The sequence below is a fragment of the Pseudoliparis swirei genome, chromosome 2, assembly GCF_029220125.1.
Source record: "Pseudoliparis swirei isolate HS2019 ecotype Mariana Trench chromosome 2, NWPU_hadal_v1, whole genome shotgun sequence".
Classification (NCBI taxonomy): domain Eukaryota; kingdom Metazoa; phylum Chordata; class Actinopteri; order Perciformes; family Liparidae; genus Pseudoliparis; species Pseudoliparis swirei.
Genome location: NC_079389.1, coordinates 4978370 through 5003489, shown reverse-complemented (window position 1 = coordinate 5003489; position 25120 = coordinate 4978370). Strand labels below are relative to the sequence as shown.

The 25120-nt window shown below is 45.8% G+C and overlaps 2 protein-coding genes, 1 long non-coding RNA gene and 1 pseudogene across 4 annotated transcripts; 2 read left to right on the top strand and 2 right to left on the bottom strand.

Annotated features, from left to right (window-relative positions):
• Nucleotides 1-182: 182 nt before the first annotated feature.
• Nucleotides 183-12494, bottom strand: hibch (3-hydroxyisobutyryl-CoA hydrolase). Of its 2 annotated transcripts, none has more exons than XM_056438089.1 (14): nucleotides 12391-12494; nucleotides 12004-12046; nucleotides 11695-11826; nucleotides 10916-11000; nucleotides 10518-10598; nucleotides 10334-10386; nucleotides 6433-6511; nucleotides 3640-3785; nucleotides 2786-2872; nucleotides 2629-2687; nucleotides 2110-2191; nucleotides 1323-1442; nucleotides 1118-1151; nucleotides 183-1020 (listed from the first exon to the last, which is right to left on the bottom strand). In XM_056438089.1, the coding sequence occupies exons 1-14, from the start codon at nucleotides 12426-12428 to the stop codon at nucleotides 905-907; spliced, it is 1155 nt and encodes a 384-aa protein (XP_056294064.1). In that variant the 5' UTR covers nucleotides 12429-12494; the 3' UTR covers nucleotides 183-904. The 2 variants fall into 2 exon arrangements, with proteins under 2 accessions (XP_056294064.1, XP_056294071.1); XM_056438096.1 differs by having other exon boundaries at nucleotides 12427-12467.
• Nucleotides 12495-13005: 511 nt separating this feature from the next.
• On the top strand, nucleotides 13006-15051 carry LOC130207397 (uncharacterized). The gene is made up of 2 exons (XR_008834279.1): nucleotides 13006-13861; nucleotides 14503-15051. It is a non-coding gene; the product is annotated as an uncharacterized LOC130207397 (long non-coding RNA).
• A 1017-nt stretch (nucleotides 15052-16068) lies between these two features.
• Nucleotides 16069-20197, bottom strand: LOC130201777 (uncharacterized). The gene is made up of 3 exons (XM_056426890.1): nucleotides 20162-20197; nucleotides 18653-18839; nucleotides 16069-17194 (listed from the first exon to the last, which is right to left on the bottom strand). The coding sequence occupies exons 1-3, from the start codon at nucleotides 20195-20197 to the stop codon at nucleotides 16707-16709; spliced, it is 711 nt and encodes a 236-aa protein (XP_056282865.1). The 3' UTR covers nucleotides 16069-16706.
• A 169-nt stretch (nucleotides 20198-20366) lies between these two features.
• Nucleotides 20367-24672, top strand: LOC130204256 (cytochrome P450 2J6-like; annotated as a pseudogene).
• The last annotated feature ends 448 nt before the right edge of the window (nucleotides 24673-25120 follow it).

The window sequence follows — 25120 nt, the reverse complement described above, 5'->3', positions numbered from 1 at the left end:
CCTTTTGTTTGTCAAGCAGCCTGAAGGCACCGCGAGGTTTAATCAGAGACACTCAGACTGTTTGTCCACGATGACGTCACTTCATCGTCGCCCGCGGCGTGCGGAGGTCACCTCGTCTGCTCGTGGAGGCGGCGTGCGGCCCGAGAGCCTCGGTGAACACGACACACACACACGTTACAAGATTCAAACGAGATGTAGTTTATTGATGAAGATTAAACAGACATGAGGAAACAGACCTTCAGAAAGTTGCTCTGCAGTCGCTCCATGTGCCGATGAGCTGGTAGAATCAGATTGTGTGTGTGTGTGTGTGTGTGGACTCTTTAACTTTTTGGCAGGCGTATGAAACATGCCCCGATAACCCAACGCTGCACCAAGGTGAATGTTTACCGTCCAGACTCCGACGTCGTGCTCACACGCTGATAACGAGCCGTCGCCAGAACCCTGAACGAGCGAGGTCGTAGGAGGTCGTAGAAGGTGGAGGAGTTCGTAGAGGGCCGTAGGAGGTAGAAGGTCGCAGAAGGTCGTGACCCGAGCCCACGCATCCCCTTCTTCTCTTTGCTGCCCGTGTTCCTGCATCGAAGCCCAATGCTGGATGTCCGTCTCCTAAATAATTAATGTTGAGCGATTTGATGCCAACTGAAACACAGCGACGTGTCTGTCGGATGAAGTTCACACCGAAAAAAGAAGAAAAAAACCACACGCTCACACCAAAATAATACGTGACAATAATTTCATTCAGAATATATCGATACACTTCCACTTGAGTTTGGATATGACCGAAGAAAACCCGTTACAGCTACGTTACATCTGGAAAAGTACAGATGCTTGAGAAAATAAAGAAGCTCCTGCTGCTCGTCGTCAGGTATAAGACCTCCTCCTCCTCCTCCTCCTCCTGTCACATGACTCAGAACGTGAGGTCCTTCTCCCCCAGCGAGGAGAAGCACTGGTCCACGCTCTGCTGGGTCACCTCCTCCAGGGTGGGGGGGCTCCACTTGGGACTCTGGTCCTTGTCCACCAGCACTGCAGAACACACACATGTCTCAGGAGGATACGGGGACCCGGACGATGGAATATAAAGGATTTATTATTTGATCATTTCTAATAACGTTTGACTTACCGGCCCGTACGCCTTCGTAGAAGTCGCGGCCCCTCTGCAACACAACGGAGACCCCCCCCCAGGTGAGACCCCCTTTAGTCTCAGGTGATACGAGAAGTAAAGAATACAAGGAGCTTCTCCACTAATCCTTCAATCCACTGAATTATGATACGAGAGAAAGGGATGATGTATATTTTGTGTGTGTGTGTGTGTGGGGGGTCTGTACCATGCAGGCCTGGCTCAGGCGATACTCCATCACCAACACCTCCCGCAGGCTCAGGGTAGCACCCGCCTCCAGCTGCTGATGGGTGATCTTCAGAGAGGTGGGAGACATCCTGGACAGCATCTGATAGAGAGAGAGAGACAGAAGAAAGTACAGGAGGGAGAAAGAGAGTGAAAGAGAGAGAGAAAAGTACGGGAGGGAGAAAGAGAGCTTTGGGTTTTCTGCGGCGCTTTTAGATAAATATATACAAATGATCAAATATGTAAATAAGGAAGAAAAGAAGCTCTAAATGTTGAATGTGCGAGGCGAGGACGGAGAGTCGTCACTGAGGGGAGTGGGCTTAGAATAAATATGTCATGCCTGAGCTGACCCCCGCCCCCCTCCCTTAATGCAAAATGTATCAAATCAGAGAACAGATGAGTGGTTCTCCAGGATTATTAATCCTGGAGAGATCAGGGGGGGGGGGGGGTCTAATCCGGGGCATGTGCACTGTTACATAAGGTTATATGTTCTTTCCCCAGTCTGATATCAGTTGGAGCGCCGTGACTAAAGCGACTAAAGACCAGAGCTGCGAGTCGGGTTCATGTGTGTGGGATGAAGCCACGCCGGCCTGGAGGAGCTCTGGAGTCCCTCTGGGGGGTTCTGGGGGGTTCTGGTCCAGCCAGCAGGACTACGACTAACCCCTCAGAGCTTCAACTGGAGGTAAACCACCGATTACTGACTAATACTGAGGAAGCCCAAATAATGCCCTGGCTCCATCCAAGCAGCACCGGGGGGGGGGGGGGGGTACCTCGGCTTGTTTCCTGGCGAACTCCGAGCCGTCGGCCTGCAGGTCCTTCACGATGCCCTCAACGCTGCTGGAGCTGAACAGCCTGCAGGGAGGAGAGGTCACTCTCAAATTAAACAACAACAACAACAACATCTCCTCCGCTCGCCATGTTACCAGCTTTAAACGATAAGGCTGGAAATATTATATATTTTTTGGGATCCAAAACCAACATTTAATTAATTATGCTAAGCATACTAATAATTCTAATAGTAATAATGCATTTTATTTGTATATTATTGTATTTATTATATAAATGGTATTTAAAAACTATCATAAAAAAGAAAAGAAAAATAAATCTTCCTCTGGGCCACAGAGCTCCATGTTGTCCAAAGAAACAATAAAGAACATAAATGGAAAAAAAATCTGCAGCTAAAACAATGTAATAATAATAATAATAATACACCACGCTGCCCAGATGTTCACCCTCCGTGACATTAGTTGACAATAAATTAAAAAAAGAAGAAGAAATCCGACGCCTACCTGTCGATATCAGACATGTGTCGCTCCAACACGAACGGCTTGTCTGCATCCAGAGCGCTCTGTGGACGGAGAGACGAGCGTCAAGCCGAGAAAACATCCGTCTGAACGTCTCGTTTCACGCGTTGGAGATATTTTGGGGCGATTGAGGACTTTCAACCTGCTGCTGGTACGAGTCCAGCAGTCTGGAGACGTCCTCAGCGGAGGGAGACGTCAGGCCCAGCAGCTCCCTCTCCAGCTCGGGGATCTAGCGAAGCAAGAAGACATTAAGGGTCGCCACTGTGGAATACGCCTGGTGCTTTATTTGTCTGTGTGATTTATTTATTTTGCACAATTCAAACAATAAAAATCACAACAGAGATAAACTAGAACGGGCACTCGGTAGAGCGCATACCTTCGCCGCAGCCACTTCTATGGTACCTTTTCATGACTTTGACCGTTGACCCAATCGATTCCAAAATCTAATCAAATGGACCCCAGATAATAACCAATCATCCCACTAAATTTCATGCGATTCGGTTTAATACTTTTTGAGTTATGCGAATAACACGCATACAAATAAATAAATAAATACACAGCGATCAAAACATAACCTTCCGCATTCTCAGAATGCGGAAGGTAATAAATGAATATCAGTGCAGGAACAGACAAAAAGCTAACTAGGCTTATTTGAAGCCGCCCCCTATCTAATTTAACATTTCACAAAATGATCTCTTGTTGTTGTGTGTTGGAGGTCTTAACCAATAAAAGAGCGCTTGGTGACTTTGCATATTCCACATTTTGTCCTGTAATCTGTGGTCAGGGCTTCTTGTGTCCAGCTTCGAGTCAAACTTCTGTTCGAGTTGCACAAACAAACTAAGCCCCGCCCACTGCCCCTCTGTCCTGAACTCAAGGTCGCGGTCCTGAATAAACTCGGCTGCCTGCTGGTCGAACACAGCTCGCCTTTTGGCTCCTTTAAAAAACAAGCGTGACTCATCATGTGGCTTTCCCCCCCCCCCCCCCCCGGTACCGTACCTTCTCGCGCTCCACAAAGTGCGTGGCGACGCCGGCTCTCTGCACGTCGCGGCCCTTGAGCCGGAAGCCCGTCAGGGCGAGGAACAGGCCCAGCTTTCCCCGGAGCCTCGGCAGAAAGAAGCCACCTCCCACGTCGGGGAAAAGCCCTGGAGGAACACGAGAGCATCCGTCAGCGGACGACTGGGAGGACCGGCTCGCGTTCGCCCGCCTGTCAAGTTCCACTTCATCATTTTAACCCGTTGCATACGAGTTATGGTCAAAATCGTGATTAGTGAGGTCACGGTGACCTTGACCTTCGGCGTTCCTGAGATGTGGCGTTCATGGGGACGGACATCTTGAAGACACAGCGTGAAAGGCAGAGGCGTGACCATTCACTCTGGCTCCCTTTGAAGTCGCTAGCAAGGTTTCCCAAAACTACAAACTTTATAAGAATGTATGAACAACCAACCCACAGATTTAAAAAATCCCAAAATGTGTAAATGAATATATCTCCTAGGTTATTGAATGACAATACATTGAAATAACACAGCTGAGGAGGGTGTGTGTGTGTGTGTGTGTGTGTGTGTGTGTGTGTCTAGTTATGAAGTTATTATTCTATCGAGTAACGACAATACTTTAAAAAAAGAATAATAACTTCTTCTTGTTTTTTGGCCCAATGGGTCCAACGGATCTTTCAAAAAGGAGCTTTGAAGGGTCGGCTGCCTCATCATAAAGAGTTGTTGGCAGTGGGGGGTGAGTGTGTGAGTGTGTGTGTGTGTGGGGGGGGGGAGCCCCGATTACACAATGAAATACAGGGCAATAGATTAGAGCTTTTCCATGTGGCCATCAAGAAGTATGAGACGTGTGTTCAAGGGGAACGGCGGTCTTTCCTTCTGGTTCACGACGGGCTCAGAAATAAGGAACGTAAACATCTCACATCTTCATAAAGATTCACCGACATCTGATTGGTTAAGATGTTGTAGGTGACACCAGAGTGCATCCAGGGGAAGGTTGTTATGTAACCAATGAAAAGGAAAAATAAATAAATGTGTAACTTTTTGTTGTCTTCGCATGAGAAGTATACTTGAGTTGTCAACTCCTGGAACATGACATGTGACTAGTGGTCACACTCTGGAGAGGCTCCAGACTACACACAAGACACACCCCGACTACACACACACATTAATCACCGCATGTTCTGAAATTCAATTGAGATCCCATTTCCTCGGCCACACACACACACACACACACAAACACACACACACTTTAGGCAATTTCTTTCTGATGCACTCAATTCCTGTCCGCTGACACCATAATTGTCATTCTTCCGCTGCTCCAGACATCATCTATTTATTATGGGAGTCTGTGAGTGTCTGTGAGTGTGTGTGTGTGTGTGTGTCAAACAGAGGAAGAAGCGAGTGTGTCCTCGAGTCAGTGAGCTCGCACAGTCCATCGATCAGAAGATGAACAGATGCACATTAAAAGCTGCAGTGAAGTAACGACGACCTCGCCCACCGAATCCAACCGAATAAAATAAAAGTGGTGCAGAGAGTCCGTGGAGCGCTTGAAGGCATCATCGGAGACGCTTCAGGGACCATCTCAGTATCCATTAAGCATCTTTATGACGCGAGAACACAGACGGGAAACATAAGCTCGTCTCTTTTCCTCCCCACAAAACCAGAGTGATGGCAATAATAATAAAAACACAAATACAAGAGATTCCTGCAAATAATTCATACGCGATTAAGAACTGTGATACGCCTTCTGGGTTTAAGCTGTAATTCGTTAGCTGCTTGAGATTTGCTGCTAATCTCCTGAGGAGGCGGCCGTCTGTCTCCGGGGGTCAATTAGCTAAAGAGCCAATTAAAGCTCAGGACTAAGATCTGGACCGTTCCTCCATTTAGTGAGTGAAGCAGAATCACATGACACCGTCACGGGTTACAGCTGGAATCACATGACGCAACGAGGGAAAACACCCAGATAGAAATATATGGAAGATCCCATCTCTCCCCTCTTGATCCCCGGATTGTTTCTCATCCACTTCAGCATCACGTTACCATGGAGGATACTGATTGACACACACACACACACACACACACAAGTGGCAAAGACCAGGTGCACAGGGCCTGTGATGTCACCTGGTCGATCAAACACTTCATCAAACGCCAAAAACTGGGCTGCCATTTCATCATCGCCCCCCCCCCCACAGAGGGAACCCTCCGCACTTTGACTTTGATGTGAAGAACTTGCTGAATTTCTCCATAATTCCACCATAAGGTTGCACATTCGTTGGTGAAATGTCTCTGGAATTTGGTTCAGATGTTCATGTTTCTCCCCACAGGAGGAATTATGTGAATTCTGTTGGCCACCTAACTTTTATAACCATCTCCATCCTCAGATCTAAAGTTCAATTTGTTGACGTTCCCATGGGCCTCGTGGCCTCGACGCTCTGCTGCCAATTAGGGAATGTAAGAAAGCCGAACGCCTGAGACGGTGACCTTTTAATTTCATCGTGCACGACTGTCAGTTTGTTTGACCTCTCCGACAACCCGCCCGTCTCCTCGCTTCTCTACATCGTCTCTCTCTCTCTCAGAAATTGAGAGACCCTGTACTTTGGGGGAGGAGCCATCTCGCCCTCCGACATGACATTTTTACGAGGCCATCTGTCGTGAGCACAACCCGCCTGTCCCTCGGTGGATTCTAGTTCCCCAGCTTCCCGTGCAGACACACGTCCAGCCTGTGAATGCGTTTCAATCGGAACCAGGTCAAAATCACCCCCCCCCCCCGCCGCCCGGTGCAGCTGGACGTTCTCACCGATGGCCGTCTCCGGCATGGCGAACAGCGTCTTCTCGGTGGCCACTCGAAACCGTCCGTGAACCGACAGACCGACGCCCTGCAGGGAGAAGAGGAGACGAGGCATGAGGACACGGCGAGGAATACAGACGGCGGGGGAGAGGGGAGAGGGGGGGGACATCAATAACCGAGAGACCCTGAGCTGAAGTTTGAAATGGAAAATGCAGAGAGAGAAAAAATACAAAATAAATAAAGAAGTAAAGCAGGCCGACCCCCGCGCGTCAGTGTGCGTATTTATGTGTGCGTTGCGACCAGCGGGGGGGGGGGGGCTAATGAGCAGCGCTGGCCAAGAGGATATTTTACAACACGATTTACAACGACGAGGTCGCCGTGGAAACGACAACCTCTTGCAGGCATTACGCTCCCTCGTCGGCGCACAGACGGGCGGATGGCCATGGAGTTCAGTTCAGTTGTAGAAAAAACTCTGGTGGGGGGGGGGGGGGCAAACTGACACTCACTTTGCAACTTTAAGAACACACTTAAAACATTAGAGGCACTGACAACGTGCAAAGAGAAAAGAAGGAGGAGTTACAGAAGCTTTTGATGCCTCTGAAGTTTAAGGGCTCCAGTGCTGCGCGTCCTTACTGGGACACTGGAGGAGCACGGAGCCATGCTGGACCTGTGTGTGTGTGTGTGTGTGTACCACGACGAGTTAAACACGTGTCCAAGTGAAAGAAATAACCAGTTGAAATGACCTTTGCGTCGGTGCGATTGGAAGACCTTTCCTCAAGGGCTTTCTGACATGAAGGGGTAGATTCCAATAATCCCTTTCTGTTAACTACATCATAATAATAACTTTAAAGTTTTCATACGGGACGGAAACGATTTCACAATCTCCTTTTAAGCAGTCTGCTGCATCGTCTTCATACTGTCATGGAGTCGCGTCAAACCGGATGCACTTAAAATAGAAGATCAATGAAGCTACAACCATTTCCTCCTGATTGTAGGAATAACACAACTGGAAAACTCAGGGGGGAAAAAAAGGCCCCAAAAAATAAGAGCAGGCCGTCTCCTCGCAGCGCTCTCTGGATGCACCGGGGTCCGTTTTAATCTCGAGTTTCTACCATAAAAGCAGTGGAACATTGTCGCGTGCCACCAGCGAGCACCATATAAGAACATGTCTGCAGGGTCCTGCTGTCAACAACGGACACGTGCAACAGTGTGCGGACGAGCGTGTTCACAGCCGACAAACAGGAAGGGGCGGTTCACACCGGCGGAGCACGCCGAGGGCTGCACCGAGTCCTCCGCGGCGATATTTGATTTACTGGATTCAAACCGAGTATTGATTGAGGCGGGGGGGGGGGGGGGGGGGGCGGACGCTGCTGCTGCTCGTCTGGCTCGTCCAGGAGGAATCGACAGGTCCCCGGTCGTATTGGACCGCTTTACACTTTGCAGAAGATAAATGAGACACGTTGGGCCCTCGCTCTCTTCTCATCAGGACATGAGGAACCCAGAGCCCTGATCTCCAGAGGGAAGAGACCACAGCCACATGCGGCTTCGGGGGGGGGGGGCATCCATCAGCAGCCGCTACGCCCGTTGCAGACGCCTCTTAGAAGCAGTGAGATCGGGGTCTGAACGCGAGGAGACGTCTCGGAGCACTTTAGACCTCATTAATAACACTTCAGCGTTCGGACCATAATTCTAGGGGATTTTTAACTTGTAGAGTGCGTGCGATGAGACCCCTGTGATGTAAGAGGGAGTCAAACAGAGACTCGTGTGTGTGTGTGTGTGTGTGTGTACACTTTGACCTGCTAAAGATGTGGCCCTTCACTCTTAAGACTTGTTTTCGCCCCCATATAAAGAACGAGCACAAACCACGAGACGCATTAAAAACAGCAAATCGCCCTCCAGGATGGTTTTGCGTCGACATTGCCGCGTTCGATCTACTGACACGTTATTCCCAGAGCCATAAACCCATGAAAAGAAATGTATTTGTGCGAAAAAGGTTGACCTTCCCCACCGGGCTGATGGAGGGAAGTGTGCCACATGGTCCAGCACTCATCTGCCCCCTTGCATCCATTACTGCACTCTGCTAACATGCGTCGTTTTGTTCTGGCAAATTAATTCTAGCTTCCGTCTCTCTCTCGGAAAGGAGAACATGAAGTGGGCGTGGCCGTCTAGACCATCGGTTCACATCTTCTGGGGCTCATCCCGCTGTGGATTATCCAGTTTGAAATGTTTACTTCACTGATAATAACAACAGCTAAAGAAGAAGCTGCTTTAGTACGGCGGTCCTGAGCAGCCCAAACAAACAAACCATGTTGACCAGAAACTGACTGATCGGCACACGTCAGGCCAAGATGGAGATCGCTTTAAAACCCCCGTAACAGTCCCTGCCAACAAACACCAACATGTTGGATCTTTAGTGCCTTGCTCAATGCTTTGGAGGCAGGTGAACAAAATATAGGAGCTAAAAGGAGGTCATGAAAACTAGAAATGTCTGCTGATATGAGGTGATAATATGTCAAAGCATAAGTTATTCTTGTAGCTTTAAAGGTTTCTGTTGTTTAATCGACATTAAAGCCTAATGACCCCGTAGGTACCAGTGGTGTAATGACCCCGTAGGTACCGGTGGTGTAATGACCCCGTAGGTACCTGTGGTGTAATGACCCCGTAGGTACCGGTGGTGTAATGACCCCGTAGGTACCTGTGATGTAATGACCCTGTAGGTACCAGTGGTGTAATGACCCTGTAGGTACCTGTGGTGTAATGACCCCAAAGGTACCGGTGGTGTAATGACCCCGTAGGTACCAGTGGTGTAATGACCCCGTAGGTACCAGTGGTGTAATGACCCCGTAGGTACCGGTGGTGTAATGACCCCGTAGGTACCTGTGGTGTAATGACCCCGTAGGTACCAGTGGTGTAATGACCCTGTAGGTACCTGTGATGTAATGACCCTGTAGGTACCAGTGGTGTAATGACCCTGTAGGTACCTGTGGTGTAATGACCCCAAAGGTACCGGTGGTGTAATGACCCCGTAGGTACCGGTGGTGTAATGACCCCGTAGGTACCAGTGGTGTAATGACCCTGTAGGTACCTGTGGTGTAATGACCCCGTAGGTACCGGTGGTGTAATGACCCCGTAGGTACCGGTGGTGTAATGACCCTGTAGGTACCTGTGGTGTAATGACCCCGTAGGTACCGGTGGTGTAATGACCCTGTAGGTACCAGTGGTGTAATGACCCTGTAGGTACCTGTGGTGTAATGACCCTGTAGGTACCTGTGGTGTAATGACCCTGTAGGTACCTGTGGTGTAATGACCCTGTAGGTACCGGTGGTGTAATGACCCTGTAGGTACCTGTGGTGTAATGACCCCGTAGGTACCTGTGGTGTAATGACCCCGTAGGTACCAGTGGTGTAATGACCCTGTAGGTACCGGTGGTGTAATGACCCTGTAGGTACCTGTGGTGTAATGACCCTGTAGGTACCTGTGGTGTAATGACCCTGTAGGTACCTGTGGTGTAATGACCCTGTAGGTACCTGTGGTGTAATGACCCTGTAGGTACCAGTGGTGTAATGACCCTGTAGGTACCTGTGGTGTAATGACCCTGTAGGTACCTGTGGTGTAATGACCCCGTAGGTACCAGTGGTGTAATGACCCCGTAGGTACCAGTGGTGTAATGACCCCAAAGGTACCAGTGGTGTTTAATGTCAAACAGGTGACAGCAACAATACTCTGCCACTTCCTATTTCATCCAATCAGAGGCCACCTTGCCACCAGGCAGCAGCAGACAGCTCTCTACTGCCCCCTACAGGCACATGTGAATAGCACGCCCCATGAGGGAGCAAGGCTCTTCACTCACTAAAGGTACCACAACTCCAACCGTATATTATGAACTGTATATATTAGAAATAGGACTCACCCCTCCCATTGTTATTCCTTCAATAAGGGCGATGTAGGGTTTCCTGCATTCTCCTTGAAAAGATAAAATATTATGTTAGTGTGGTGTTTTGGAAATGTAAAAAGTGAGACTTTTCAGTGAATAAGGCCCCATAACACATACAGATGTGTCATAATACAGGTGTAATTGAACGTGTAACGCTTACCAATAGCATTGTTGAGAATGTATTCCTCACGGAAGAAGTCTTCTGCCAGAGGGTCTCCGACTTTTCCCGATTCTGTGACCGCTGGGAGGAGGAAGCAGATCAAAGCAAAGACATGTCTGGTTACTAAAATGTTCCACTGTTGCACATACCAGCTCTCCAAATTAGGGAACTCCTCTTTTTTTTTTTTTTTTTGCATTCAGTGGACGGAATCATTTTTCATCCAGGTGGTTTTAATCTTTTTGGGATTCTGGAAAATGGCTTCAAAACAGTGATAAGTGTCTAACACTAAATTCTCTTTAAGAAGAACTGGTGTTATATGAATGTATGCGATTACACGAGAGGCCCAAACTGGGGGCTACACGGGCCGCAGCGATTGATCCTTCAAGGCTACTGCTCACCTATGATGTCTCCACCAGCACAAAAGGCTTTCCCACCTGCTCCTTTGATGATCACAATGGCAGTCTCATTGTCGTTGTCCCATTTCTAGAATCAAATGAAGCAGCAGATTCATAGGAAATTATCATCAAAAACTAAATGTTAGTATTGTGCGTCCTCAAAAGAGGACATTCAAAACAGAAGCTCCAACAGCATCCCGATGCGTTGGATACGAGATGACAATACGGAATATCTTGTACAATAAAAAAATTGTCTTCCAATTTACAGTGAAAGAGGGCAATTATTCGATGGGAGGGGATAATAATAATAATAACTTTATTTATATAGCACCTTTAAAAACAAAGTTTACAAAGTGCTCTACAGAGAATGAAGGCAAAACAAATAGAATAGTAAGATACAAATATAAAATATATATTTTTTAATTAGAATAAAAAATAAAAAACAGACAAACTAAATAAGGGAAACCAAAGAACTGCATAAAAAGACGACATCATTTAAAAGCTGCTCTATAAAAATGGGTTTTAAGAAGTCATTTAAATGAAGTTACTGATTCTGCGAGCCTTATCCCCTCGGGATGACTGTATTATTATCAAACCGTGTTGTTTTTAAATTCAGGCGGTTAAAGTAATGACATTCCTTCATAAATAGTGTGTTAAAAAGGAGTACAGGCATCCATCCAAAGCCATTTACGATCTGTAACACTTGCCGCCATGATAAATGACATTTGACACGCTCGAGGGCCACGACCTTTGACCTGGTTGAGGCGAAGCTTCCCACATACTTTGAGCTGAGGGTAGATCTGTCGGACCATGGCGAGGTTGAGGGCGTTCAGGGCTTTGGGTCGGTTTATGGTGATCACACCTGCGCTGCCCACTCTCTCCAGGAGAACCTCTGGTTCCACCTGACTCGACATCTGATCCAGAGTAGAGAGAGAGACAACAGGACAGATCCTGTAAAAAGGCTTCACAAGAACACATTGAAATACGCAGCACAAGTAAAGAAAGTCATTTCATTTTGTCCAGACTCACAAAACACTGTTAACTGTATGGCAGCTGAAATATCTACCATGTATGTGGACACGAGTTCTCACCATGTGACCCTGGATTCGCTGCAGTCTGCAGAGGGACCTCAACCTGGAGGAAACGGTCGTGCAGAAACAGACATATTTACATGGTGGACACGTATAGCATCTGTAAACATCTGGTTTTACAACCTCACAACCAATCAACGTAACTGCTGCTTTACGACGAATTTAAATTCAGAACATTAACATCAATATATATGAACTTAGACTCCCAGTTCGACCACTTACTATCACATTATTACTTGAATATATGACACAGTAACGTTAACTCTATTAACTTAACGTTAGTTAGCTTAACCTACTTCAACATGTTCCAGCATGTCTGACATCGCGTCACAAAGTAACGTTACAGAAGACAACTGACGCCAAACTATACGGTAGAAAAACTGTCACCTGTGCCGGTAAACGGACTTCAAAACGGTTACGGACATTATTATGTTTGCCTTGACGTCCCGTGGCTCTTTTTGCTCTCTCTCTCTCCTCTGGATTTTTCTGCGTTTGACTTCCTGAAAGAGACATCGAGTCGCCCCTGATTGGTCGACGTGATGACGCAATGTCGACCAATCAGGTTAGGAAGTTCCCAAACTGAGTGAAATGACCCGGAAGTGAAATGTTTAGATGGAAAGGAAACGAGTTTCAATGCTTTCTTATTTAGCTCCTTTAGTTTAGGAAACACTGGACATTCCTTTATAAAATGAAAGGAGATAACGCCGCACCCACAATTCCTTGCGGCGGCAACATTTAAAGTGACGCGTCATTCGGCGGTTCACGAGAACAAACGAATATAGCCGAGACACGCAGATCATAAATACGGATTATACAGTGGCGGGCCGTCAGGGCCAGCAAGGCCTTCTCTGCTGGCCTAAACATCATCAGAATATTTTTTTTTTTAAAATAAATGTTCCCACAAATATGTATTCAATTATTCCCCAGAATAAGAGTTATACTCTTCATTTCATAGCGTTCCTCTTGGTTGCACTGCTTCCAGCCAGATTTGGAGGGCTGGTCTTTATGTTAGATCTTTTATCCAATCATATTCAGCCATCGTGTGTTGCCAGGGGGCTAACATCTGCCCTTAGGCCTTCAGAATCAACATTGCGGGCGCTGGTAGCTTCAAGTGAATGGGAATGACGATGTTGTGTCAACCAATCAGCTTTAGAGTTGGCTCCTCTAGGCCTTCTCGAAGGCCCCGGAACCGGCACAGGAGCAGCTAGCAGGCGTAGTGCTGCACGTCTTTTGATTGGATTACCAATATTGAGAGGCGGGGCCTATGGGCAGGTATATGCAGAACCTCAGAACTAGGAAACTGAATTTGATAAACGAATTAATTCGCGTACTACTAAACTGTTTTTTCAACCCACAATGGCGGAAGGAGGAGAAGATATCGATTTGGTCGAGGATATAATTATAAGGCCATTCTCAACGAACTTTAAGACCGACGCCGACGCAACAAAGCCCGTCACAGGCGGGGAAGGGGTTCGTTCGCCACTTTCAAAGTTCCAACTACGAGCGCTACCAACGGCTCACAGGCTCCGAGAAGCTCTGCAGTGTGTGGGCGAGTGAACAGCGGAATATTCTACATGTTTCAGACGTTGACCGGGTGCAAGAGGCTTTTAAAAGAGTTTGAGCGGGACTCCAACCACAAAAGAATAGACCTGCAACCCATTTGTAAACAAACCCACCCGGTGAATCGAGCCCGTCCGAGCTAGAAGAAAATGTGTTGGAGATGCAAATGACGGTGGCCTGAAGGGACATTTCACACAACAACTCTGCCGGTGTTCTAATGACAGCGACCAGAACTCGGTGAGGAGCAGCGGCCCAAACACACGTCTGTGTCGCCGTCTCCAACAGCGGCTCGTTGCAGGTAAACAAGCGCACGGCTCACACTAATTCGGCGTAATGATGAGTTGTAGTTTTGGCACTTTATGCCTTTCGTATAATTGTATGACGTCATATTTATTACGTCATTTATATTGCCGGTCCGTGAAAATAATTTCTGACACGGAACCGGTCCGTGGCTCAAAAAAGGTTGGGGACAGCTGGTTTATGGTTTACTTTATGCTTTGGAATTAGCATGGTATGCTTAAATACTAAATGTTCTCACTTTTTCATGTATACACTGAGATTTCACAAATTGTTTGATCATGAAAACTTGGTTTAAAGTCATGGAAAAGTCATAGAAATCCATTGGTCGTATGACAAAATGTTTTGCCTTTTTTTTTTTTTATGTGTTAATTTGCGAAACATTATGTGCAATTCATGGCACAATTCCAACGGAATCAGTTATTTGTCTCTCACCATTGATCATTTTTGTAATAGTGGTCCAACAGAATGGGAGGGTCTATTTTAACAGTGATGCAACACTTAGCTTGAGCAAAAAGTTTATAAACAACAAAGTCAGTTACTACAAATCTGAACTGAAAACAGTGATTCGAAGCAGGAAAGTGATTTTCACCAAAGTTGCATTTAGGTTGATTTTTGTAAAAAATGTTGGACTGTTTGTAGAGTGAGATGGCAGCTGGGAGGAAGGAGCTCCTGGAGGATCTGGATCCGTCTCTCACTGAAAGTGCTCGACCGGGAGGACCCTGTTCTCCACCACCATGCACCTAATGGTTCCAGGATGGTTCCCAGTTATGAGGTGCCCTTGTCATTTCATAATTTCCTTTTTGATATGTGATATCTCGAATGTTTCATTGATCTCTTCAGGCCAACAGTAGTACCTGACAATACTCTGAGCCGGACCTGTTTGTTGCAAAGTAAAAACACAAATGTACCTTTGTAGTTATTTTCAATAGGGTTCTTTATTTTGTTATCGTCGGTGCCTCTTCAGTGTTGGTAAGTTCTCTATGATCATTTTGAAATAAGCACCCGCAGTGTTATACAAATGATATTAATTAAATTCCCTGTTTCCCCCCTTATATTACAGGCATGTTTTGTTCCCTTGCACCTACATCTGTCTATAATAATGCATAAATTACTTTATGTTCTGGTACGCGATCAGTAAAGATAACAATTGTTTATGAGTATATTTGAATAAAATTGGGAACAATCATACTGCACGTTGCTGGCCGTTTCTCCATTTCATTTATATCAACAGTATATAATAATGAACAGTAATAACAATAAGGCCTTTGAGTCAAATGGAAATCAAAAAGGGAGAATATTTATATATAAAATGTTCTACATTGTCAGATATCAACGATCAGAAAAATGATACAATATAAAGAGACATTGAGAAGGTTTGTTGAACATGTATATAATTGTGCTACTCAGGAAATAAACTAACAATACTGTACATACATGAACATGAACATACTGGATTTTATGCGACAATGACATTTGAAAGCTTTTAGATGATTATTTCTCGTTCAGCCTGAAGCGTCTCCTCCTTGATTTCTTGTCAGTAGATGATGCAAACAGCAGATGACAGCTTCCTGTGTGTGAGGAGCTTCCAGATGGAAACAAACTCTGTCCTCCTCATCTGGTCCATCTGGTCCATCTGGTGCTGTGGTCCTCCATCCTCCTCATCTGGTCATCTGGTCCTTAACCTGGGTAAAAGAGACTTGGATACTTTTCTTAACGTTAGTAGTTTTTATCACACATCTGTCTGCTTCAGCCACCTTCACCTAACTCTAAAAATAACCAGAGAGAGTCAAATGAACGCCGGGAACATATCTGATTTATTGCAGAGAATACAAACACAGCTCATACTGCAGTCGCACAGAGACCCGACAGCCCGGCACCCCAAACTCTCGCAACACCCCCCACAAAAGCCCCAGGAGAAAGCCTTGTCCAAGTCCACAAAACACATGTAGACTGGTTGGGCAAACTCCCAGGACCCCTCCAGCAGTCTTGCGAGGGTAAAGAGCTGGTCCACTGTTTCACAACCGGGACGGAATCCGCACTGCTCCTCTTGAACCGCGAGGACCGCAACCCACAAGGAGACGACCCCCTCCTTCTCCGGGGAAAACTCCCAACATGGCGGCGCTCAGACGAGGGCCTGGAAGTGTTTCTCTGGTCCAGGCTACGTAGCTAAAGTCTGGAAGATGAAAATGTCTAAATAATACTTACCGAATTTTTTAGGCATCAAATCTGTGGTTGGTTTGTCAAGATTAAGCCTCCTGAAAATAGTGCTCCGACGATTTGATGGTTGGATGGTAAAAATATTTCACTGAAGAACCGGAGTAAACTCATTCGCAAGAAACATCATAGGTCTGTCAAGTTGTTCCAATTCTAAAGTCCCCATGTAGCCAACCACGGTCCAGATGCCCGGATGGGACTTGCTCCACTTTACCGAATGCAGAATGCATTTCCCACCAGCATCAGGGAACAATGGTGGAGGAGACAATACACAACTGGAAGGTGAAACTTTGAAATGGTATTTTCTTGAGGTGAGATGTGAGTTGTTTCGGCATCACATTTGGTCGGGTTGTCAAGATTAAGCCTCCATACAAATGGATCTGAGGTGATGATGTCGTCAGGTGAGCTGCTGTTCTAATTGCAGGATGACCGTACTGCATCCTCCCGTGCCTGGGACTCCAAAGTGCACAACGGGGACGGAGCTTCTTCAGGATTGACCGCACCAAAACCTCTCCTACAGGATGAAACCTATTCCCAACCCCGCCAGACGCGAGGGAAGGCTGTCTGGGGCTTTATCAGTCCTGCCAGACATGAAGGTTTAAGATCCTGCAGCAAGCAAGTGGTCGGCCTCAATCCTCGTCGCTGTCCTCGTCCGTCCGCCAGTATCTTCGGAAGGTAGCAACGTCCCCGAAGTCCTCTTCTCTGGTCCTCTTGGTGGAGGGTCCCGCGCCGTCCTCTTCCCTGGTCCTCTTCACGGAGGAGCCGAGGCCGGAGGTGGAGGGGGCGGAGTCCTCTTCTGGCCGGGGGAAGAAGGGGGGCGGCGCACCAAGGAAGGGGATGGGAGGAAGGAAGGGCTGGTCATCTTCTTCGTCCTCCCTCTCGGACATGGAGCCGTAGCCGGAGTCCTCGCTGTCCGAGATGGCCTCCTCTCCCTCGTCGTCATCAAATGGGACCTGGGGACGCCACCAACCGCGACCCCAACCACCGCGACCCCAACCACCCTCAGGCATGGCCTGACCCACAAATGCAATCACAGCCTCACCTCGATTACCTTCGTCGTCTGAGGCGATCCGGATGACGTCCAGCGCAGGCAGCGGCATGATGTCGTTCAGAGCAGCTAAGAGGGAAACGTTCAAACCGTCAGGATTTTTCGGAACAGTAAATAAATATTTCTGTATTACATTTAGCAATAATATATTATTAATAGAAAATAAAAAAACCACAGCGTATCCTAATAACGACAGGCCACATAAGAGTGCTTAAGAGCCTTTTATACATTTAACAGTTATATCCAACATATGCAGCTCTGTTTAAACAGATGAGGGAATGAGAATCAAGTAATGCTGCTTCCATGTGACACTTCATGTTAAACTTTAATACATTTTGTAAATATTAAAAACATATGTTTCACAAAGATGGACATGTTGACTATATAATAAAGATGTATTCTTTATGGAAATCATAATAATTATTATTATCGTTATTGATAATGTCAGGAGCATTTGCATATGCCCCAAACAACAAAGTGGGGTTCATAATGAATTAGTTAATTTCATCATTATTAATTCATAAAGTTTGGGGGCCTTTCACAGGTTTTGGTGGTCAATTAAGCGACAGTTGAGCTCTCGGCAAAGACATTTATTCAGGACGTCGGTGTTTGTGAATAAAAAGATGAATAAGACAATCTCCGGTTGTCTACTCTTAACTAACTGTTTTAATGTGTTGTACGGCAACCTCGAGTGCCTTGAAAGGCGCCTTATAAATACAATGTGTATTATTAATTATTATAATAAATGGTTCGCGATAAACGGCGTGAACGTATTTAATATACATTAAACCACGCGCGTCATGACGCACAGTGAAACATGGCGACACAGTAACCTCTTTGCTTTATAACTCATTATTCTCCCGTTCACGAGGTGCTGGAGGCAGCGCGCGCTCTGCGCTCCCATCAGTTAACGCTACTTAACAGATCGCTCTCTTGTCCCCCCGAAAGCAAAGCACCGCAACAACGAGCACAGTGCATTTCAATGTTAAATGTCAAATAAATCACTTTAATATGCTAAAGTAAAGGAGCAGATGTGTGTACAGTAAGTCCCGTTTCAACGGGAACAACAGAGCAACTCAGGGTCACGTGCATGCAGGTCACGTGACCGCGGAGGCCCCAGCGCTTCACATCGAACAAAATAAATGCACTTTGCAAATTTTACTTGAAAATTCTATAAAAACGTTCGAGGCGCCATCTTTTTTCTGTAATTTCCAAGTTAAACTTAGACGTTTTGATGCCTTAAATCCAAAATCATAGGAGTTTCGATGCCCTTCACTAATTGTCAACACACTCCGCACATCTTCAGCAATTTTCAAGACAGTCTGCAGCTCAAATATCTTTTTACACGACGAATCATCGACTGAGGCTCACTTTTCACAAAACATCGTTTTCCCCTCATTGCCAGACAACATTTTAAACCTTAAAACTCAAACAGTTTCACTGATTTCTAAACTAAGAACACTTTTATGGATTTAAGGGGACACATTAATAATATAAATGCTAAATTAAATGTAAAATGAGTCTTACCGTCACAGTTATAGTCCAAATCAAAGCCCAGTCCGTTCAGCAGGGGCTCGTCCTCGGTTGTCGGTCGTCGGAGGGCCTCTTTCAGGGTCTCAGGGTCTCTCGTAGTCCGGATCTCGTGTCGTTCGGTTCCCCAACAAGTTTTGTATCCAGCAAAAAGTCTCAAGAAGTGCAAAAGCCTCAGAGTCTCCTTCACAGGTTTGGGTTCACAGGAGAGTCCACGGGGGGTTCAGCTCATGTCAAAGTCCAAAGTGCAAAGGGAAGAATCAGAACCTCCGCGGCCTTTTTATAGCCTCGGTCCGGTTTCCATGGCATTGACGTTAGTGCACGTGCGTGCGTGCGATTGAGCAATACAGAGAGAGATATTAATTATTTCCCCCATATTTTTCATATATTATATATTTGATTCAAACGAGAAATATTATTATTATTATTATTATTATTATTATAATTATATTATTATTTATCAGTGATCTATTGCTGTTCAGTATACAGCTGTATGCGCTGTTAAGCCAACCTGGATGCTAATTATATTTTATCATATATTATTATCTCAGTATTTTTTTAAAGGGACCATGAGTTAAAATATAATTTAATTTGTTGCACATACTTCTTCTTGATGATTGGCAGATGTATGATACATACAAGTGTATTGTCTTCCGACTAAACTACTTAATTTATTTGACAGATACACTTTTACCCTCTCAACTTCTTGAAACTTTTAGAGAGGTAAAATGATTAATGTTTTTAAAAAAAGAGTATGAAGTCCAATATTGTTCTTCTTTTTTTAAATAAATAATAAATGTGTATCTGCCTTTTACAATAGCAGCACGGGATTGTGGGGGATCCCCAAAGCGACTCGGGATTCCTCAATAGGTAACGTCTCGATGAACGGGCCTGTGGGCAATATCGTGTTAACTCATTCAGAAAGTAAATACAAGTTGAGCTGCCTTTATTTGTTTGCATAGTAATTGTCTTAGATTGTATTCGTCATGTTTTCATTAAGTTACGTATTAGTGTTATATGTGTTTCTTTGCCAGTAATGAATGTGTTCAGTACAGCTAACCTAGCTAACACGAACGTGACTGTCTTTCTAGAACCGAGCATGCGCAGTTGCCCACAGGAGATGACAAACTATTCTGTGTCCCTTGTGTTTAAATACAGAATAAACTGACGTTACTACAAGCCTGCCCAGCTCCATGAGATGCATTGACCAGGAGACATATCACAGGGGTTACACTTTGACACACTCAAAACAAAGTACCTTTTTTAATGTCGGGCCACCGTTACTGACTGTACCACTTTGCCTGAAACCGGAACTTATTGTGCTGAAGTTGCTGTACTCGGATGAATTTTGGATCAGGCTGGTACGGTTCACCCCTCATGGCCAGGACACTGCTTCACTCACGTCATGACGTCACTGTCACTCAAACTGACTGTTCCCGAAAAAGAAAAGAAAACGTAGCCTTATCTGCACATACATGTTTTAACGTACCGGTAATAATAATTCACTTGAAACAGGGAGACAATGTCCACACTGTCAGCCATGGTAATACACCTCAACACAGACCTCACCTGAAGCCCTGATGGTCCAGCTGCTGCTACTCAACCTGCACTACATCTGCACTGTTTTCTGAATGCATTTCAAAATAATGCCTGAATGAATACATGTAGACCGTATATGAGTAGTATATGTATTTATTTTGAAAGCAATTTAGAATACTTACATAAGAGGTTGTAAGATCCGGTAGATACACCTCCTGCTGCAGGGCTTATCTATTTTTATCAGCTCTCCTTCAAAGGGTAAGGACCCCCGTTTACATTGACACCTCTGAACACAACTATTACCTGATAACCAGTGCAGTGTTGCCTAATTTTTGGGGTCACTGAGTAGCAGTGTTTGAAACCCTTTACAAAACATGAGGAGGGCAGAGTCCTCTGCTCTGTTGCTAAGAGCCAATATTGAGTCTCTCCCTCTGGAGAGCAATAGGTGAGCTTACTGGCTCTGGGCAACACGGCAGTCTTTTATATGACAAGCAAGGACAGGCTTTATTTAGACAGGCTTGAGTCCTCGAGTGCAGAATGGATTCAATCTGTTCTGTATTTGGATTCTTAATTAACTGGGATGTCAAAAGTCTGCTGTTCTTCACTGTAGTTTTCATCCTCACTGCAGATTATATCAAGAACCTTCGGCCGGGAAGCTTCCCCGGGCCCCGGCCTTCCTATTGTGGGCAACTTATTCACTCTGGATTACACCAGGACCCATGAGAGTATGACACAGGTAACAGATGTAAAGAAAATATAAAAGATCGAACGGGGACTGTTTGTGTTATCTGTCAAGTTAAGCATCATGCTCTCCCTCCTCTCACAATTCCACTCACAGTTAGCAGAGAGATACGGAGATGTGTAGAGCCTTCGAATGGGCCAGCTGTGGTTCGTGGTGTTGAACCGGTTTGAGGTTCTGAGGGATCTCTGGTGGATCAGGGAGACGGCCTGGCAGACCGACCAGACCTCCCACTGCTGCAGGAGATATCCCAGGGACTGGGTGAGCAGACCTCACACACACACATGACAGTAATACATAAATAGAGGTTTATTGTTCCTGCTAAGAATTTAAATGTTGTCAAATCTTCATGATATATGGGATCAACATCTCCACCAATGTGATTGTTGTAGAATCGATTAGAACATTTCTCTTTCACATAAAAGTTCACACTTTTTTGTTTTTGCAATCACAAATAAAAAGACCAACACTTAATGTGTAAAAAAATAACATTCATTCATTTTCCAGATCTCTATATAGTATCCTTTTTCCACTATCAGGTGGGCAAAAGGTAACATGTTTAAGGTATGAGATATATGCACGATAAAAACAAGTAGGCTAAATTCATCTAATACAAATGTAGCTTAGTTGGGCTTCGGAACCAGAGATGAGCCGGTTCAAGTCCTGAGTACGAGTTGCTCGGGGCGCTGTGAAAAATACATTTACCAGAGGGGACAAATAATTCACTTTTTATTATTGTTACTATTATTATTACTATTTAATATTTCTGGAAAAGAATATCCCTTATATATTTCCTCAACTTTAAATAACATTTTGTCCACGATCAGGTGTACTTTTCAGTAATGGAAATCTATGGAAGCAGAAGAGGCGTTTTGCAATTTCAACCCTCAAACATTTTGGGTTTGGCAAGAAGTCACTTGAACCCAACATCTTGGAGGAATTTTCATATTGTGCAAAAGAGTTCAAGAGCCATAAAGGTAAGAAGTACATTCACAGCTACACATACACAATGATACACAATGACAAATACACACATTACTGACATCTTTTGTTTCATTGTGGAGGTAAGGCCTTCGATTCACACCTCATCCTCAACAACGCGATCTCCAACATCATCTGCTCCGTGGTTTTTGGGCATCGCTTTGAATACGGTGATGAGAAGTTCAGGGAACTGATCTCGTGGTTTCGCAAATTAATTGAACTCGAAGCCTCCATCTGGGCACAGGTACGGCCATTTAAATCTTAACGCTGATTGATTGTAACATCGAATATTTCTCAGAAATACGGTTTCAATCTCTATTGTTCCGATCTGCTCGACTCGGCAGCTTTACAACGCCTTCCCTCTGCTGATGAGACGCTTGCCAGGGCCTCATCAGACAATCCATCACAGCTGGGACAGTGTGAAGGACTTCGTAAGAGTAGAGGTCAAGAAGCACAAACAGAACTGGGATCCCTCTGACAATAGAGACTATATGGACTGCTACCTGAGTGAGATGGTAATCAGCACAAGACGCCATATCTGTTTGTTTTGTATCTACATCACAACGATCAGCTGTGAAAGAAAAGCCAAGGCCACTCCAACAACATAAACTCCTTTGAATCTAATAAAGCAAAGCCATTACAATATTTCCAAAGGACAAGTTCCAGCATAGATTCAAATATTTTTTTTAAATTAATAGGTCCACATGGTTTTGGGGCGGGAATTCCAGCACAGTAGACCTAGTCATCGGTGATTATAACCCCGACTGCGTTAGCTGTGACATGCAGTACATTATTATTATTTTTTAATACATTTCAATACATGTATTTGTATTTATTCTCAGAGTAAGGGGCAGGCTGACGAATCCTTTGATGAGGAAAACCTGGTTGTGTGTGTCTTGGATCTGTTCTTCGCTGGATCTGAGACCATATCCACCACCCTGCGCTGGGCCTTCCTCTACATGGTAAAGCACCCCGAGATCCAGGGTAAGAGCCCCGACCGGATCCGTGAATCCCTTCGTGATCATTCAATTTCAGGGAGTGACGGTAATCCCCAATCTGAACTCGGTGCTGTTCGACAAGAATGAGTGGGAGACGCCCGACACCTTTAACCCCGGACACTTCCTGAACCAGAAGGGCAAGTTCGTGAAGCGAGCTGCGTTCCTCCCGTTCTCTGCTGGTGAGGAGCAACACGTTGTCTTCTTGGTGTCTTCACTTGTATATAGTGGAGTTTGTCCCAGAATGCATTGGGACCCTACGGTGATCCTCACATAGTGGGGGGGGGGGGGTCAGCCCTCTCACGATCAAGCAGAGGACACAGGCCAGGGATCATAACCACTTCCTTCTTGTGGTACATGTCGGTCTCTGACCGTTTCATTTCTCATGGAAGGAACCGGACATGTTCAAGCCAGGCTGATAAATGTTGTTGGGGGGTTTGAAGAGATGGTAATCTTTTTTTCTCTCACGTAAAGTAATTTTGAGTCATGTTAGAATGAGGAACGGGAAGTGTGTATCAACTCTTCACGGTTACCAGAACAGCTAATGTAAAAAAGAAAAAAGCCTTATGAGAATGACTGCTACTGTTGCCTGATAGTAGTTTCATCCCTGGGCCCTAAACAGAGTCTCCAGTTTGTTTCAGTTTGGTTTTCCTGTCTCAGGTAAGCGGGTGTGTCTCGGGGAGAATCTGGCCAGGATGGAGCTCTTCCTCTTCTTCACCTCTTTAATGCAGCACTTCATCATCTCCATGCCTGTGATGGACTATTGCTTTGGCATCACTCTGGCACCACTTCCATATGAAGTCTGCCTCACCTCCCGCTAAGAGCAGCTCTAAAATAAAAACAAAACTGATATTTGGCTTTAAAATAAATCGGTTTTAAGGCTAGATTAGTATAGCCTGGCTCAATTGTTTAATATTGTTGTAAATCACTTTTTATTTACAAATGTGACAGACATTTTTTTTCTTTCTGTCTGTCTGAAATGTGTGATATAAGTAAACAAAATAAGATGTGAACTGGACCAAGAGGATATGAATTATGAAAAATGTAGAAACCCAGATGCATTTTAGGCAACTGCAGTCTAATGTAAACCAAATGTATTAATCACAAACACACACACACACACACAAAATAAACTGGATATCTTAAATTGTTAGTTTCGGAGGTACAAGTATTTCACAAGCGACAAAGTCCGTTCCAGGAAACAGCCAATCACAGCGCAGCCCTGAACCCCGCCGGTCACCACGGAGCGGCGCACACAGCCGCAGTCTCGCGATGGATCGACTGAGCGCGGTGTCCTCCGCGTGGCTGTGGCTGGACGGCCGCAGCCTGCTCCTCTTCATCTGGTCCTGCTGCTGACCGCAGAGTATCTGAGGGCCCGCCGGCCCCGCAGCTTCCCCCCGGGGCCCCGGGCTTTTCCTCTCGTGGGCAACATGTTCTCCCTGGACCCCGGCAACGTCCATCGAGACATGACGGAGGTAGGACTGATGGTGTGTTCACACCGGACGCGTCAAAATTTTGACGCGCGTCGAGATTACATGTTAAGTCAATGCAAAGCTGCGTCGAAGCTGCGTAGCTGCGTATTTTCCAGCGAGCAGCGCGTCAGACGCGTTTGAAGCAGCACGAACAGAGGGTTTGTCGCGGGGCGAACTCAGCGAACAGACGCAGCTCGTTGACGCGCGAGTTCAAATTTCCCAACTTTGGCAGCAAAGACGCGTGAGTCATAGTTGCGTCAGCCAATCAGCGTTGAGCAGCTCCGCTCGTCATCGTCCTGCCGGTTGAAAAAATGAGGAAAAGATTATTGTCGCTTGGGCACCGATACAACTCTTTATGCTTACGAAACCGGAGCTATAAAGATAAAGCGTGGAACAAGGTCGGAGAAGCCGTGGGACTACCTGGTACGTTTTGATGTATGTTATTTGCTCAACCAACCGCCGGCATATGTGTTTCATGGCAGAGGAGATCTGCCGCTGGAAAAGTCTCAGAGACACGTATCAAAGAGAAGAGAGAGAAGTGCAGCTCAGTCCACTAAAAAGTGGAAGTACGCTGCGGTCCTGTGGTTCCTCGACTCATTTATGACTCCGCCCCCGACGCGTCCGACGCGTCTGGTGTGAACGACGCGCGTCAAGACTGCTGCGTCAGACGCGTAGAGAATTTTTTCGACGCGTCCGGTGTGAACGCACCATGAGGGTGCCCATGTGACGTCAGATGGAG